The following is a 17,812-nucleotide window of genomic DNA, read 5'->3' on the forward strand; positions in this document are numbered from 1 at the left end:
AGTGTTACAGTCAGTCAGGGAGAACCGTGAAGCCACCTGCTCAACTCTAGAGCGAACTGCCCAGGCTCGGCTAGCTATGCTCACTTTAGAACTCTGACCGGAGACACATACCCCGAACTGATGACACAGCCGGCCTGCAGTGACCGCACACTTTAATCTGGCTGGTCAGGCCTATTGTGCCGAATAACCCCAGAGGGCTGACTGGGCCATAATGAGTCATTCAGCTGTTCCCGTAAGTGACAATGAAAAAAAAGGCTTTCGATCAACAGGCAGGCAGATGCCACTGTTGGCTGAATAGGTGACAGCAAATGGAGATTAACTGGATAATGGAGCAGTGTCTACATATAGCCTCACATCAGACCTAGAATGCTTGTTTGTTACGGACAAAGAGATCAGAGTCAAAATCCAGAGAGGGGAAAGAAAGGTTACTCCCAGTGAGGTGGGGACATTTATGTGATGACACTGCTATAGTCCAGCCGGCACAGGGAGCCCTGTTATAAAGCGGGTGGGTTCACACCACACTTCCCGCTACGCAGATGCACGGGGCTGGCAGCTGACTGGGAGACGCTCATGGCAGCAGCGTTCATTCGGTCTTGGACCCAAAGTCAGGCCCTCCTGGTTGTGCCTTACCTTTCTTACACAAAGGCTGTAAAAGCCAGACCCCAGGACTTGGCACCTGCTGCCTGACATCCCTTCTGTGAGAACACAGGGACGATGGGAACCTCAACTGCCTGGCGTGGCCTCGGAATATTGTTGCTTGCAGCTGCCGGGCAAGCCTCCTTGTCTCCGAGGCAGAAACTCTCCGCCCCTTGAGGGGAAGAGGAAAGAGAAACCCTTTGCAGGAGAGCTGGTGGAGGGAGGACACCATCTCTGCAGGCAGAACAGTAGGCAGAGAGGTATCCCCTCAATCCCCATTTTCACAACAGTAGAGCTTAAAATACACAACGGTAGAGCTTAAAAGGGACCTAAATATCTGAGCGAGCCTGTTGGATAGATTAGGAAAGCGGAGTGCAAGTGGTTAAGTGCTAATGCAGGTCAGAGCTTTTAGCACAGGAGCCAAAGTGAGGGTCCTGCATCCTGCATGGCACGGGTGCAGTCTGGGGAGGGGGGCGTGAGCCACAGTCCAGCCACCTCTTCCTGAGCCCTCGACCTCAGCCTCCACTGGGCACAGAAACTGCAGATCTCAGAGGGCGAGGTGTGTGAAGAGAGACGAACAGATGACAGACACAAGGGAGACCTAAGGGCTCCTGGCCTAAATCCAAGTCCACACACCTGTGCGGCACCAGGGACCGGAGGCAGGGGCAGCAGGGCCACAGTTCCAGCACTACTCTTAGACAGGTATGCCCCTGCGACCTCTAGATAAATTCCATATTCCCAGGTAGAAGGGGACTTGAACTAAGGAGACATGAAGAAGACAAAAGGAAGAAGTGGGCTTTGCTTGGACTGGCTATTTCTGGAACTTTCGGGTCCCAGAAAACTCAAAGCAGGAAGAAAGGTGGTAAGAAGGGGGTGGGGGAGGGTTAATGGAGGGTGCACTCCAAAGGAGTGAATGCTCCCGTGTTGGAAAGTATCCAGGACTTGTCCCTAGGTCCCCCTGGAAAAGGCACTCCTTTCAGCCAGAGGAGGAGAAACTTGGCCTACGTTTCTCCACAGAAACAATCAGCTGCATTAGAAAGACTGCAATAACAGCAGGGTGATGGGATCCATGAGGTACCTGTCCTCTCCAGCAAGAGAACTCTCTCCTAGCCGTCCTCGGGATTCCATCCCTAATCATGACATCCTCTCCATGGAGGGAAAAAAATCCAGTTGCAAACAAGAAGCTTAAAGTTTTAAAATGTAATTCCTTGCTAAACTAAGGCCACAGATCTCAAGAAAGGTCTGGGAAATTGCTTGCCTCAGAACTTATTACATTTTTCTCTAAAGCTGCACCGTCCAACATGGTAACATCTAGCTGCATGTGGCTATGTAAAGTAATCAAAGGTAAATAAAATGAAAAATCCAGTCCCTCAGAAGGATTAGCCACATTTCAAGTGTTCAATTGCCACATGTGGCTACTGGCTACCATATTGGACAGTGCAGGCAGAGAACATTTCAATTACTGCAGAAAGTTCCAGTGGACATCATTGTTCAGAAGGTAACTCAACATGGCCAACACATATTTCCATACCCTACTAGGTGAAACTAGTGGGCCCTCAGTAAATGTTCTGAATTAAGTTCTAATAAGTTATATAGGAACTATTCTAATGCTAACTAAAATAAAGAAATAAACTGAGATATCTCTTTCACTGCTCAGTCAAGAAGCTTGGCTGGTCACCTAGGATCTTAAACAAATCTGTGAATGTTAAGTACATGACATCAAAGAACTTTAATAACTACATGTGTGCAAATAAACATAGTTAAAAAGATCAAAGTGTACAAAGAAAAATCTCCCTTCCACACTTCAGCCCCAGCCATCTAGTTCTCCTCCTCCAAGGCAACCAATATTTCAAGTTTTTTTCATATCTTTTGAGATACTTTATGCACTGTAGGTAGAATAGTGGTTTCCAAAGATGTCCACATTCTAAGCCCCTAAACCTGTGAATATCATCACTTACAGGACAAAAGGGGCTTCAAGGACATGATTAAGTTCAGGATCTTGAGATGGGCAGGATTATCTGGATGAGCCAAATGTAATCACAAGGGCCATTAGAAAAGGGAGGCAGGACAGTTAGTCAGAGGGAGACAGGATGACGGAAGTGGAAGTCAAAGTGATGCAAGACTGAGCCAAGAAATACAGGTGGCCTCTAGAAGCTGAAGAAGGCAAGGGAACAGATTCTCCCCTGCAGCCTGCCTCCAAAAGAAACACTGCCCTGCTGACCCATTTTAGACTTCTGGTCTCTAGAACAACAAGATAGTAAGTTCGTGTGGTTTCAAGCCACTACATTTATAGCAATTTGTTACAGCAGCAAATAGGAAATGAATAAATGCATACACAAGCAAATACATACATACATACATATATATATATTTCCTGAAAGCACAGTCATTCTTATCAATAGCTGACTACAGTCTAAAAAATCTGCCTTAAAACCTCCTTGCTGGCCTGAAAGACACTGAAAAATACAGAAAGACTTTGTTGATACAATTCAAACTCCACCTATCTAAGTGTTTAGATGACTATTTGAACGAGCAGAAAACAACGAAGACTATATGAGAAATTGATTGATTGATTTTTAACTATTACTGACAGCAAAGGGTGGTTGAAGGAATGGTCCTGGAGGTCAAGAGACTTGGGCCCTTGAACATGTCACATAATCTCTTGGGGCCTCTCTCTTCAATGAGACACAGTGGCAGGATGAGGGGGTGGGGTGAAGACAATAAACTAGACACGTGCTAGGTTTTCCTACTTCTAATCTTTGAGCATGCTAACCCAAAAAAGCTCGCTGGATAATATAAAACAAGAAATGTTTATTGTATTTAGGAAAAATATGCAAAATAACTGTAAGGCATAAAGCACAATTTCAGTAGCAGTCTGTTACGCTCAGTGTGGTAATTACAAATCATTCTTTTCTATCACTCTGTCGATACACGGTACATCTTTGGAATACCCAAGAAACTGGTAACAATGGCTGTATCTGACAAGGACAATCTCAGTGACTGAGGAAAAGCAGTCAAAGGAAGATTTCATGAAGTAACTTTTCCTACCTTTCGGATTTTGAACCTTGTAAATGTATTATGTATTCAAACACTTAAAAGTATTTTAAAAAGACAGGTTCTTTTGGTTCATGGCTTCACAGTGTCAAAAAATAATTACAGTCCCTCTATCAGATACCTGCCAATGAGATTCACCAAACGCTCAGCCAAAGCTTGGAAGAACTTCAATGTCCTCATTCAATTTAATACTCTCCACTAACCACACAATACAGAAGTAGGTGTGCTCTGTTACCTGCTCCAATTTCCCGGCATGGACAGGCACCCTCTCACACCCAGAGTGATGCAGGATGCACAAGAACACAGCTGACCCCGTCACGGCACCCAACATCACAAACCAACTTCCACAGTCCCAGAGTCCTTCACTGTCAGAAATGACTCCTGAGCCCAAATAACGCTGGTCAGGAGAGAGAAGAATCAAAAGCCAAAAGAATATTTCCTCACTCACCCCCGTTTGAGGACACATCAAGGGCATCTTTATTTCTACCTTGTCCTCTTTTAGCCATTCTACCAGTTATCTGCCAAATTGAATAGTTACATATACACAAATCACCTCTCTTCTCTGTTGCATAAATAGTAATTTCCAGGTAGAGAGAAAAAGGGGGAGCCACAATATTTTGAATACAAAAAAGCAATGGTAAGCACGTGGACAGCCTGGCGCAGATACTGGGACAAGCACAACTGTACAGTACACTTTTGGAGGACGGGGACCCCTCTAATAATGGGGCTCCAATCACATGAAAGACTGTGTAAAACTATGGGCCACATTATTTAATGACTGTTCATTTCCTTCTTCCTAGCAATAAGCATCCTTGGGGATATGGGAAGAACCCTACCAAGAGGCACTTACATACAGTCATAAGGCTGAGACCATCCACCCAGGACACACAAAGACTTAGAAGTCCGAGAAAAGGCAAGTAATCTTGAAACCACAGAATCTGGGAAACAGTAGCAGGAAACAGTAGCATTTTCTATCATATAGTTCCATGGCTATAACAGAATAAAAAAACTAAATGCACAAAAAGTAACCAGTAGGTCCTAAAATCATTCTTTTCCAAAATCAAAGTGGTGTGCAGGTACCAGCACAAGAAAGCCCATCTTGAGGGGCTCTTTCCAAATGGCCCAGCATGGATCATACAGTGTAAAGCTGGTCCTGCTCCATCATTTTTCCCTGCCCATTTTAAAGTTACAAGAACGAGACAACTTAAGCTAAGGTCCCAGATCAGCCTCAAGCACTAAGGATGCAGCTGAATGACGGAGAAGGAAAAGCACAGGACTGGGAGTCAGGAAGTGTGCCTTCTGGTCCCACTTCTGCAAACTTAAACATGTGCCTTTATCTCTCTGAGCCAGTTTTCTCATCTGTAAAATGAAAATCATTTTACCTATGACCTCACGCAACCGTCTAGGGTATATAAAGGTCTCTACCCTATAATTTCATATAGTCTCTCAATAAAATCATAAACATCAGCACCAGAATATGAATTTTCCTTCCAGGTTATTCTTCCAGAGAGAGAATGTCAGAGCTGTTAAGATCATGTGAAAACTCAAAATAAACAGTGGTAGATGAGGAACCTTTGAACCCACAGCTGTCCTAAAAGGCCTCAGACACCCAAACAGGGATGATCTGACTAGAAGCAGGAGTCTTTCACCAGAGTCCATGCAGGACAGACGCAAGCAGTCAGAACCATCAACCGGTGGTCCCCACCAAAATCCCCACCAGTCCTCACAGATGTCCTGCCCACTGACCCTCAGACATACCGCTATTTGCCCTTTGAGCATGTGACACTAGCTGGGGAACAGGAGACCTGGGACCTGACTTCTGGTCCAGTTCTCTTAGGGTGGAGATTCCACAGTATTTGTTCACCTGGCTCATCTGGGAATCTGCTTACCTCCAGAGCAGCCTCACCCTTGGACTATAGAAGCTCCAGAGCAGTGCTACTGTCAACTCCCAAGTGTGTGCACAGATGACCTGTGTGGTGCCATCTTTTCAGGACCATTACCAAAATACTATTAGCCTCGCTGTAGATTCCAGCTCTCCTAACCATCTAACTAAGTGTCTCTGAGAAAATCACATATCCTCTCTGGGCCTGCCTCTTCACCTGTAAACTAAGGGGGCTGAACCAGATTGTGTCGCTGTTTTTTAAATGTAGCAGTCTAGATCTGTAATTCCCATGGAGACAGAACCAAAAATATGGCACTTACACGTGGCCACGTAAAAGCAGAATGTGCACAGACCATGCCTACCCCTGGAGCATTCCCAGTGACCAGGCTTGGCGGGCAGGTCACGGAGATGCCAGGGGATGCTCTAGCAATACGTACCTTTCCCTCATCCACCAGTTTTGCGATGTCATCTAGATATAGACCGCTGGCCATGAAAAAAGCCCAGCGATAATGGACTCCTTGCCAAAAATGCTGAAAAGGAGAAAAGCAAACACGTCAAATATAGGAAAGGATACAATCTGACTAAATGCAAATTTAGGGAAGAGTATTTTCTGGATGACTAAGACAGACTGATTTCCTATTCATTTTGAATCAGTGAGCTGTGTGCCCAACACCACAGCACAGTGACTGATGGAGAATGGATGCTCCATTAATGTTTAATAAATTAATGAATGAACAAACTGTATCCACGTGAACATAGGCTTTTTTGCTAAACTGTGAATGACAAGCAAGTAAGCACAGGAAAGCTGTCCTTAAAATGATAGTCTAAATAATCTTACACACTCAATTTTTTCCTTAGGAGAAATTAGGGCCTAAGACCTCTACGCTTTCCCTACTAGGGTTTAAATAAAGCCCAGAGGCAACAGAGAAGAGCTTTTAAACCTAATTCAAGAATGCTTAAGGGGCAATAAGGCACCAAAATATAATCTTAGACAAGAAATCCAATCACAGATAGTTTTCTGGCTCTGAGAGGAACAGGACAGCTGTAAGGGCAAAACAAAGCATAAAGTTCATTATACATCACGGTTGGGTCTCCCCCTACAGTTATAACAAGTCCCAAGCCACCTAATCGATTATGGGACAATACATCCCCAGATAAAAATAAGGAAAATTCTTCTACCCAGAGGGTTTGTGATCACTTTAGTGCCAAACCCCCACTTTTAATTGTTATTCTTTATGTCAAAGGTAAGGTAGGCCATTATCAAAATAACAAGTGAACTGAGGTTCTCTATGATACATACCTCAATGACCTGCCCAATTCAACTTCATTAGATGAGAGCCATCCAGAGGTACTTACAGGATTAGCCAGCACCATGCTATCTCCCTCCCCGCAACGGCCTCTGTCTCACATTTCCTCAGCATGCCAGAAGCTACTACCATGGCATGAGATTGTCAAGTGCAATGGGACTCCCCTGCTCCTTTAGCTCAGGCACTTAACAGTTGTGTTATTTAGGTCAAGCTAAACACAGGTCAGCCAGTTTCCTGGACTAAAGAATGGCGATACCTTGCTCACATGGTTGTTGGAAGGATTAAATGAGAATGAATGTAAAGTGCCTGATACGCAGAAGGTATCATATGCATAAATATTTATATTTATTATTCAATAAATACTTATCTAGTGCTGAAAGCAAACTTTATTGAGGAAAGATTGCGGCAATAACAAATCAGAGTTTAAGATTATAGAAAGACAACAAAACAGATGAACATAAGGGAAGAGAAACAAAAATAATATAAAAATACGGAGGGGGACAAAACAGAAGAGACTCATAAATATGGAGAACAAACTGAGGGTTACTGGAGGGCTTGTGGGAGGGGGGATGGGCTAAATGGGTAAGGGGCACGAAGGATTATACTCCTGAAATCATTGTTGCACTATATGCTAACGAATTTGGATGTAAATTTTAAAAAATAAAATTTAAAAAAAGATTATAGAAAGACAGATAAAAGCAAGCTGCTGTCTGGGCAGAGCTTTGCAATGGTTGTACCCGGAATGGCTTACTGGTTTGGATGAATGACCCTGTAATTTATTACCTAACCTGGAACAATTCTGAGAGTTCAATGAGTCATCAATAATAATTATCCCAGGACCACAGGATGCAAACAAAGCCAATCTTACCCTAAAATAGGCATGACGAGATTGAGTCACCTCAGCCCTCAAGGTTGCAAGGCAGAGCCCAGGCTGGCACACGTCTCCAGGTAGTTTGCTCTTGGCCCAGAACAAACGCAATATCTATTCAAACACTAATAATTTTCTACAGGTGTCACAGCATGAAAGAAGTTGTGAGGCACTGGTCTAGGCAAATGTAGTTAAAGAGAAGGAAAAAAAAAGTACCATTTGAAGGCACTGAGACCATCCCAAATTTACAGAAGGCCCAGTTAACTACAATCACAAAAGACCCGTTCCTGTACTTCTCCCTAAGGCCTGGCCTCAGACAATTAAAACATTCTGGTAACTGTTGAGGGTTTTAAAGAAGAACTACAGCGGTCAAAAATTCATGTCTATAATTCTTTCTAGCACGTTGGCCTGTAAAGTGAAACTTTTTGGTCTGCAACAGCAGAATTTTTATACTGTGCTCTAAGGGGTCTGTGTATTTTTTCCAGGCCATTATAGGAGAAAGTAAACCAAAGCAGGCAGGAGTCTGGAGCATTACAATGAGGCTTTAACCGTGCACATTCTCAGGAGGACATCAGAAACTACTTAAAAGGTTTTCACAGGAGATCACCACTATCCTCTTTCAAGTAGGAGGAAAGAGAAAGTGCTTGTGTTACTCTCAGAGGACCACTCAGAAGGCTAGCTTGTAAGAGGTCTCACTCAAGTACAAACTGTGAAATCTTACAGAAAAGTTTAACTTCTATCTTGAAACCACTTGGAAAGCCTGGGTTTTGTGAAAGGAGAAAGAAGAGATGACGACAGCTAAGATTCTTTTCTCCATGTACCAAAGTAGTGCACGGACGCCGTTTCCGGCCACCGCCTGAATCAGGTGAAAATGAAGGAGCCTGAGTCCAGAGCCTCATTTGTTCACACTACACACACACAGGCCTCCTACTCCATGGTCACAGCCCTTAGTTAATACCTCTACCTATTTAGTTACTACACAGAATTCAAGAGGCCAAAGTCCTGAAGTTCACTCTTAAAATGTCCCAAATTAATTTCAAGAATAAAGAAGAAGCTAAAGATGGTCCTTGAGCCACTCATTCCTTAAATATGGGTCGGTGTTTGTTAGCCTGGCATGACGACTCACAGCCTTCTACTGCCTTTTTCCTGAGTCTGAAGTATTTTGTCTGATTAATAAAAATAGAATTTATCTTTTTTTCTCCTATCACTTACACCATGTCAATATTAATTCAGATTTTAAGCCTTAAGCCATTGATCTAGAATTACCAAGAACGGGTACCATGACACTATATAGGCCTGTCCCCACTGTGAGGACAACATGCTATCATGTTAAGTAGGGAGCACCCTCTCAAGCTCGGCCATCAGTCCTGCAGCTAGGGTTGCTGGGCACTAAACCTCAAGGCCCACCACACACTGGATTTGTTCCATTGGGTGAGAAAGCTTCTTATGGCTCTGATAACAGTGGCCTCAGTGACAGAGCCAGGCTGACTAATCAAGTCTCAGAAATGACCAGAATGTAATCAATAGCTAGAGTTACCTGATTCACATGGGATGTGCAGTGTTAGGACAAGCTGATATAATTCAGAAAAAGCATCATGGTTCTATTTGCCTTTGTGGTCTCACTAAAGTAAGAACACAACTTCCTTCAGGTTTTTGAAATTCAAAAAAATGCCCACAGACCTCTACAGGTCTGAAAGCTCCAGTCTAGAAATCACCGGCATAACCCAGTGCTACTACCCTGGACACAACCAGCTCTACACAGTCTTAATGAAGCTTCCCCCCTCATATACAAGAGCCTGCATGGATTAAGACTGGTGAAACAGACAGAAGGCCAACACGTATAGGCAAGAAGGAAGCAGAGGGTATATCAGATGGAATGACGAAAGGTAATAATAGCTAATAATAAAGGTTAACGTTTAATAACAGTGAGCAGAGGGTATATCAGATGGAATCACAGAAGGTAATAATAGCAATAACAAAGGTTAACATTTAATAAGAGTGTTGTATATACTAGGCATTTTGCCAAGTTCTTTACATGGATTATCTCACTTACTCCTTACAACACGTGGTAAGGTAGATACCTTACCCTATTAGTTTAATCTTACAGGTAAAGACATTGGGGCTTAGTGACATAAGTAACTTGCAGGTTACACAGCTATTGAGTGGAGTCCAGAATGTGAATCTGATCAGCTGCTGTGCCATGCTGCCTCCAAGACGGGAAAAAAAAAAAAAAAAAAAAAGGCTAGGTGGAAGCCAATTCCCAGAAGCATGAGGCGCCTGCTTGCTCACATCAACCAAGACTGTCCTCCCTACCTTTAACGTCTTAGAACCCATGGTGACTCCTGTCTGCAACATGCCGTCTGCTATGCCCAATCGGTCCATGTTCAGGAGAAAAGGAGTCACCAAAGTCACATATGTGGCTCCTGACCATTTCTTGAGAAAATTTAGAGCCCACGTTTCAGTGGATCCACCAACATTATCAAGAATGAAATCAAACCTGGACAGAAAAAAAATAAAATAAAATAAAATAAAAACATCCTTGTTAGTCTTTACCTACAGCTCCATTCCCCTTCATTCCCACTGCCAATCAGCTATAGGGTCTATTTCAGCGACAGCGCACAAACCTCACTGCAGCATGCCATCCAGCAGAGGCGGGGCTGCTTTGACAAAGGAGAAAAGGGCACACCCACTAATCTGCTCTGACTCCCGCCCCCCCCCCCACCAAGATAAGTCAAATGTGGCTAATTCTTTGTCATAAAATCATATCATTTTTCTAATACTTTAAGAATGACTTAAATAAGTGGTTCTCAACCAAAGGCAATTTTGGTCCTCAGAGGACATACTAGGCAACGTCTAGAGACATTTTTAGTTGTCACAATTAGGGGAAGTGGTGGGAAGGGCTACTGGCACCTAGAGGCCCAGAATGATGTATATACACAGAATGCAGAGAATAGCTGCTCACAACAACAAATTATCCAGTCCCAAATGTCAGTAGTTCAGAAACTAAGGTTGCCAAGGTTGAGAAACCCTGACCTAAGCTTTATGGGAAACTGCAAAGCAATCTATCCAATATAAGTCAAAGTATTTATTAGTGCATTTGAATACTTGAAAGAAAAGCATGCAAAGGTTTTCACCCATAGAATGATTTGCTTTTATTCCCTCCATATCAAAACTGCTTGTGTACCATCTCTTCATCTTCTGGAATTTACTGTTATGTTTTGGCTTCATGCACAGCATCAGGACAATGTATGGAGAAATCAACAATCTGCTCTCAGTCTTCAACTGTGCTCTAGCATGCCCCCCAAGCCCAGTCCTATGGCATCTCTAGGAACTGATAGATATTCAACTTCTTAAAGCTGATCTAAACCTGCTATAATCACTGCATTCCACTTACAGGGGATAAAACCCAATAACGCTTTTAAATACTGCATAAACAGATATCTATTTAGAAAATGCATGCTTAGAAGTTAAGCAAGTTAATAAATGAATTCCGTTTTAAATCCCTTTTCCCTTTTAAATTCATCTGGATGAAATAAAACATCAAAGCTTCTAAAACCAGCTTTGGCCAAATTTGTGGATCTTGAGCCTGCCTTTCAAATGGAACCAAATTAAAGAAGGACAAATAAAAACCGAAGGATAGGAGAATGACCTTCCTAGATAACTACTCTTCTCATTAGAAAAGAACAGAAAATTATTTTTATGAGTTTAAGTTTCTACTTCATTCCCAAATTTTGAATAGACAAACATAATGATACTTATTTTAAATAAAATTTAAAGGCAGCCTGGTATTATAGAATAGGCACTGCCTGAAAAAGGAGTCCAGAGACAGGCTGTGGACTCAGCTCTCCCATTATTGCTCAAGTGGTATAACCTTGAGCATGCAAAAACTCCAAAGTCCTCTGCCCCCTAGTTTCTCAACTATAACATGACAGAGTTGGACTGAAGGATTTCAAGTCCAACTGCAAAATTCTAAGATTTGATCTAAAAAGTTGCTATTTGAAAGGAGAAATAATTTCATTCTTGGTGGATTCGAAGGCCAAACTCCTGGCAAAGGTCACAAAGATCAACTGAAACTGAAGCTGTCAAAAAATAAATAAGTCAAAGTAACAGTCTGGCATCTGCAAGCTAGAGAGATCTCCTTACCAAAAAGGAGCAAGACCACTGTGAAAAAACGCAGAGGGACAAACCATGGTGTACTTTTGGGGGCCAGGCTGGGCATGCTCCAGCTTTCCATCTGTCAGGTTCTCCGTTCTCTGGTGACAAATTCCAATGTATATAAAACGTAAGGTAGATAGGGGGAATGGACTGTCCTTGGACTCAGTCTCATGGTGCTATTACTAGAGCAGTAGAAGACATGAGATCAATTGAAACTCCACTGTCTAGAAGCCAGCTGTTGGAGGCCCAGGGAGACCTAGGTCCTGACACACTGGCAGGAAGTAGCTGATAAGATCTCTGCAAGGAACGGTGTGATTCCTCAAATATGCCAAGTGTGTTCCTGACACGGGGCCTTTATATTTGCTGTTATCTCTACCTGAACAAGTGCTCTTCTCCTAGATTCCCTCAAAAATTCATTACACAAATTTTTAGTGAGCACCTACCATATGTTACTACTCTGTTCCAGGTAGAGGGACATAGCAGGGGACCAAAAAAAAAAAAAAAAAAAAAAAAAAAAAAAAAAAAAAAAAATCCCATTTTCCTGGCTTGCTCTGAAAAGCCTCTGCTCCAATGCCTCAGAGGTTTTCTTAACTCCCCCCAACCCCCTCCCTAAAAGGGCTTCCTTCCCCTCAGTTTTTCCCCTCCTTTCCCTACATCAGTGTTCTCAGGAGCACGTGCCATTGAAACCCACCCCCCGACTAGAGCGGGAGCCCCCTGGAAGTGGTGGGGGCCTGTCTTGTTCTCCACTGTATCTCTATCACATGCTTTAACCCTGCCCGGCACAGCAGGTACTGTAGGGTTGAAGGCATAGGGAGTTGGCTGGCTCCTCGGGGCCGTACTGCCACACGAATGCTGGGAGTGGGCACTGCTAGCTGAGAAAGGCTAGTGTCCAATAGGGCGCCCCCCTTTTTTTTAAACCCATGAAAATACAGTTGACCCTTGAATAGGTGCACAGGTCCAGCTGAACCCAGATTTTTTTTCAATAAATACAGTACATATCATAAATTTATTTTCTCTTATAATTTTCTTAGTAACATTTTCTTTTATCTTACTTTATTCTAAGAATACAGTATATTATATAAACATATATAAATATATAAATAAATATATGAATATATATATATATATATACACACACACACACATAATATACAAAATGTGTAATTGACTATGTCACTGGTAAGGCTTCTGGTCAACAGTAGGCTATTTAATAATTAAGTTTTGGGGAAGTCAAAAGTTAGACGCAGGTTTTCTACTACATGGGGGCCATGTAGTAGCCCCTAGCCCCCGTGCTGTTCGAGGATCAACTGTGCACTTCGACTCAAAGTGGACAAGAATAACTGGCTTTCAAAAACTAATAGAAAAAGGGAAGGAAACCCTTTGAAAAAGAAGCAATAAAACATCTTTCTAAATGCTCCTTAGCTGTGTTCTCAGCTGCAGTTCTGTCTTGGCCAGATGAAGACCAGAGTCATCAGCACCCTCTCTACGTCTGCCCAAGCGACAGGCAAGAACAACAGTGTGTGAACGGATCACTGAATCTGCTCCTGTTTGCTACATTAAACCAAGCCACAGCCTGGCATTTAGATGCACTGAGAACATCCACAGTACTCTACCAACTTTCTACTGCCTTTGCTTCTCTGAAGCCTTTACTAAGCCAAAACACTGCAAGCATGATTAGCATTAAACGTGTATTTTCCCCATACCTCTCTACGTTTTTCCTGTGGTGATAGATGCCACCAAATGGAATACCCTTCCAATTTTGTCTTTAGACCTCTTACAAACCAACAATAAAAGGTAACTTAAAAAAATTAGCAAAAGGCCATGCAAGCAAAATATTGTCCTCATATGTATCACATCTGGAATTAGAACAGAAGCCACCCAAATGACTTCTTACGGAGCAAGAATTGTTATCGATTCTTTTCTGAGATTCCAACGTGACTGCGAAGTCGCCAAACCATTCAGCCCTGCATGATCAATTGTCTTCGTTCCTACTTCCCAGTGTGAACATTGTTCTAATAATACATACGGTTTTAAAGATTTCAACTGCTCTTCCATATTTCCAGATCTGTAATCAATTACGTCATCTGCGCCGAGCTTCCTTACAAGTTCACTGGCATCCTGAGAGCAAACTGCTGTCACATGAGCAGCCCATGCTTTCATTACCTGTCCAAAAAAAAAAAAAAAAAAAAAAAAAAAAAAAAAAAAAAGTGGGGGGTAGAAAAAATGACTGCAGTTTTTGAAAAAATAGTTGGCACACATATGTGCATTTTTCAGACTAATCCCTAGAGAACTCTAAGTGTTTCATCTTCACAAGAACTACAGGAAGCCACTTGTCAAAGACTTAGTAAAAATGATTAAACTTTTATCCACCAAGAAAATTTCAAGAAATAGATCTCCTTTTCCTGGACAGGACAACCAGTCATCTTGTTGTCATTAAATCATAATCAATCCACTTAGAGAAGAACTCAGTACCTCACCAGTACCAAAAGATATGAGTTGACAGTCTCAGGTTTAGCCCTTCAATGATGACAAAGGCAGCTGGCAAAAACAACAAAAATCACATGTCCTTAGAAAATGACAATTTTAAATATGTCCAGAACATAAAAATGCAACATCTCTTCATCTGCATCTCTAGTAAGTGCTGGTATAGTCTTGAGTCAGACAGCGGTACCGAAACAGCAACCAGCTATCAGGTACTAGATAATTAATGAAAAGTACTCTTGAATAGAGGTGGAAGAAAATATGGTCATTTAGGGGCACCTGGGTGGCTCAGTCAGTTAAGCATTCGACTTTGGTTCAGGTCATGATCTCACAGTTAAGTGAGTTCTAGCCCCGTATCTGGCTCTGTGCTGACAGCTCAGAGCCTGTAGCCTGCTTCAGATTCTGTGTCTCCTTCTCTCTCTGCCCCTCCCCCTGTTCATGCTCTGTCTCCCTCTGTCTCTCAAAAATAAATAAAAGTTAAAAAAAATATATGGCCATTTTATCTTCAAAACATGGGTCATGTCCTCTCTTTTGGAGTAAAAATGGTTCTCAGGATTTAAATGAAGATGCCTTATATTTTAAAATAAGGAGCAAGCAGACTTAAGTAAAAAGAACTGAATTTTAATGTTATTTAAGTATACAGAAAGCATCCTGCTCTGAAATTGCTGTTCTTTTCTACAATGACAATTTCACAGAATTAAAAGGGGGGTCATTAGCAGCCTAAGAATAGTTGTTTGAAGTTCATGGAGTAATTTTTGTGCTGATGATCATAGGTCATAACAGATCAGCTGTTTTCTCAATCCTGTCCCAAGTATCAACTTCCTGAGCTTTCCTTATGAGTTGCAAAGGTTCATTAGAAGATAAGAGATCTGTGTTTATTGAGTTCACCACTGAATCCCTACTCTGTGACATACACAGGTACTAATAAATACCTGTTAAATACAAAAACTAAACAAAGAATTTTAAGGCCATCCATAATCTTATCTAACTTCTCACTTTTCCAAAGCAATATTGACCAAGGGTTTATATGCCCTGGAAATCTGAGGGGAATTAAAACATTTAGGAGTGATCTCATATACAATTTTACGATGTTCATGGGCTATAAACAGAAATACTTGAGCATAAGGATATGTTGCTGTCAGCAGAAAGCCCCAAACTAAAGTATGTGCAAAACATAATCCAAGATGAATATCCAGTATCCATCTTAAAAAAATGTTAAGGAAAAATGAAATTATGTTCTAAGCATTTAATATGTGTATTAAATCCTCAGGAAGAATATGTCTCATGTTGAAACAGTTCAATGATTTTTTTTTCTCAAATTCCTAGTTTTTCCTCTCCCACTTAGAACTATCTAGTATCTTTGAACACTATTAAAGACTTTTAAAAACAGTTTTAGCTTTAAAAAAGGATTATGTCAAATAAAACACATGTGTAGAAAATGCCTAGAAGGTAGACCCCACTCAGATAAAGAGGGAGGATGTGGCAAGCATTCTACAACCTCTTTCAGGTGCCTGGCCTCCCTTCTAAGAAGCCACCATTATCATGGTATTTAAAGTAATCATCTCCTTCCATTATAAAAAATAGTTTTAGGGGCGCCTGGGTGGCTCAGTCAATTAGGCAGCCAACTTCAGCTCAGGTCATGATCTCGCGGTCCGTGAGTTCGAGCCCGCGTCAGGCTCTGTGCTGACAGCTCAGAGCCTGGAGCCTGTTTCAGATTCTGTGTCGCCCTCTCTCTGACCCTCCCCTGTTAATGCTCTGTCTCTCCCTGTCTCAAAAATAAATTTAAAAAAATGTTAAAAAAAATTTTTTTAAATAGTTTTGTCACCCAAATATGCATTCCCTAGACACTTCAGTTCAGTCTTATGCATTTTAAAAACAGGAGGTCTTTTAAGTCTCTTTTTAAACTATGGGCTCCTCTTTTAGCCCTTCACTTTCTTATAATTTATTTGTGGAAGAATCCAGGCCATCTGACCTGTAGAGTTTCCCACAGTCTGGAACTTCTTATTGCACACTCACGGGGCAATTCCACATGCTGCTTTGTGTCTGTGTTCTCTTTCAATCTCCTTACAAGACTATGGATAGAGGCTAGCAAAATCTTAAGAGGCACATAATGTCTGGTTATTGCTCTTCTGAAGATCTTAGTTATTTAATGGTGGTTGTAAAATAGTGATATTCTAATTCTTTTTTCATTTAGTAGTTGGAATACTATCATAAAGAAACATCTCCCCTCATATATAAATTTTGCTTATTCAGGTATACAGTTCATATAGGAAAGGTAAGACAAATAATTGTTTCTCCTTTACCAGTTTATAAAATAAATTGCTTTCCTATCATTTCCCAAAGGTGACCATTTAAAAAATATATATTAAGCCATGTATCTGAAGGATTTTAATCCACTGTATAACTATTGTTGAAGCTAAAACTGTCACATCTTAGTGTCTTCAAGTTGGCTCCTATGTCTTTTTTTTTAATGTTTATTTTTGAGAAAGAGCACACACACAAGCGGGGGAGGGGCAAAGTGAGAGGGGGACAGATGATCCAAAGCGGTCTCCCCACTGACAGGAGAGAATCTGATGCGGAACTTGAATGCGTGAACCGCATGATCATGACCTGAGCCGAAGTTTAACCGACCTCAGCTTAACCAACTGAGCCCTCCAGGCACCTCAGCTCCCAAGTCTTTTTTGACACGACTCAAGTAGTTTTTGATAGTTTCTCTGCTATTTCATATATTCTAGACTCATTATTGTACATTTCGTGTCCTAGATCTAGAATCTGCGTTTCTCCAAGAAGTCCTGCATTATTTTCATGAGCAATGATCTATCAAGAGATAGCTTTACATACACAAAGTATCTCTTGAGTTCCTATTGAGATCTCCAATTCAACTTCAGGACTACAAAGCTCCTACTTAACTGCTTTCCTGTTTTACCTGTATCTCCTTTTTTCCACACATAAAATCCTGGCTGTCAAAGACACAGGAGCAACAATTAAAATATACCATAAATACCTGGTTTGGTTTTTTTTTTTACTGTACATTATATGCATAACAGTCTTTGAGTACTAACATTATTTATTATTACTAACACTAATGACCTGATTAATGAAAGCATTACAATTTTAATATATGCTCTTCCAGTTTTCCCCCTCTTTTAAAAAAGAGTTGTGCTGTATTTGCCTCATCAGAGCATATGGCTTTTACACAATGCAGTCTAAGCCCTTAGTTTTAGTTCTACAGATACATTTACATTTAACATTTCCCACCAGTCCTTAATTTGACGTCTCACCAGTCATTTCAGTTGTCAGAAGTTCATGCTCTAGATTTCTCCGAAAGGGGTAAGAACATATTCTCCAAGTTCTTACAAGTTATTAATAGTTCCTATGTGATCTTTTTACATGAAGGCCAGTTTGGCTGTATATAAAGTTACTATAGTC

The 17,812-nt window shown here is 41.5% G+C and overlaps 1 protein-coding gene across 2 annotated transcripts in view; it reads right to left on the minus strand.

The window, feature by feature from the left end:
- Positions 1-17,812, minus strand: part of RTN4IP1 (reticulon 4 interacting protein 1) — a 48,713-nt gene that overhangs the window by 2,475 nt on the left and 28,426 nt on the right. For both annotated transcript variants that reach the window (XM_042986900.1, XM_007085491.2), the window contains 3 exons: positions 13,929-14,065; positions 10,061-10,244; positions 6,010-6,102 (listed from right to left, as the gene is read on the minus strand). In XM_042986900.1, coding sequence (XP_042842834.1) covers positions 6,010-6,102; positions 10,061-10,244; positions 13,929-14,065 — 414 coding nt within the window. The remainder of the gene's footprint in view (positions 1-6,009; positions 6,103-10,060; positions 10,245-13,928; positions 14,066-17,812) is intronic.

The sequence above is a fragment of the Panthera tigris genome, chromosome B2, assembly GCF_018350195.1.
Source record: "Panthera tigris isolate Pti1 chromosome B2, P.tigris_Pti1_mat1.1, whole genome shotgun sequence".
Classification (NCBI taxonomy): Eukaryota; Metazoa; Chordata; class Mammalia; order Carnivora; family Felidae; genus Panthera; species Panthera tigris.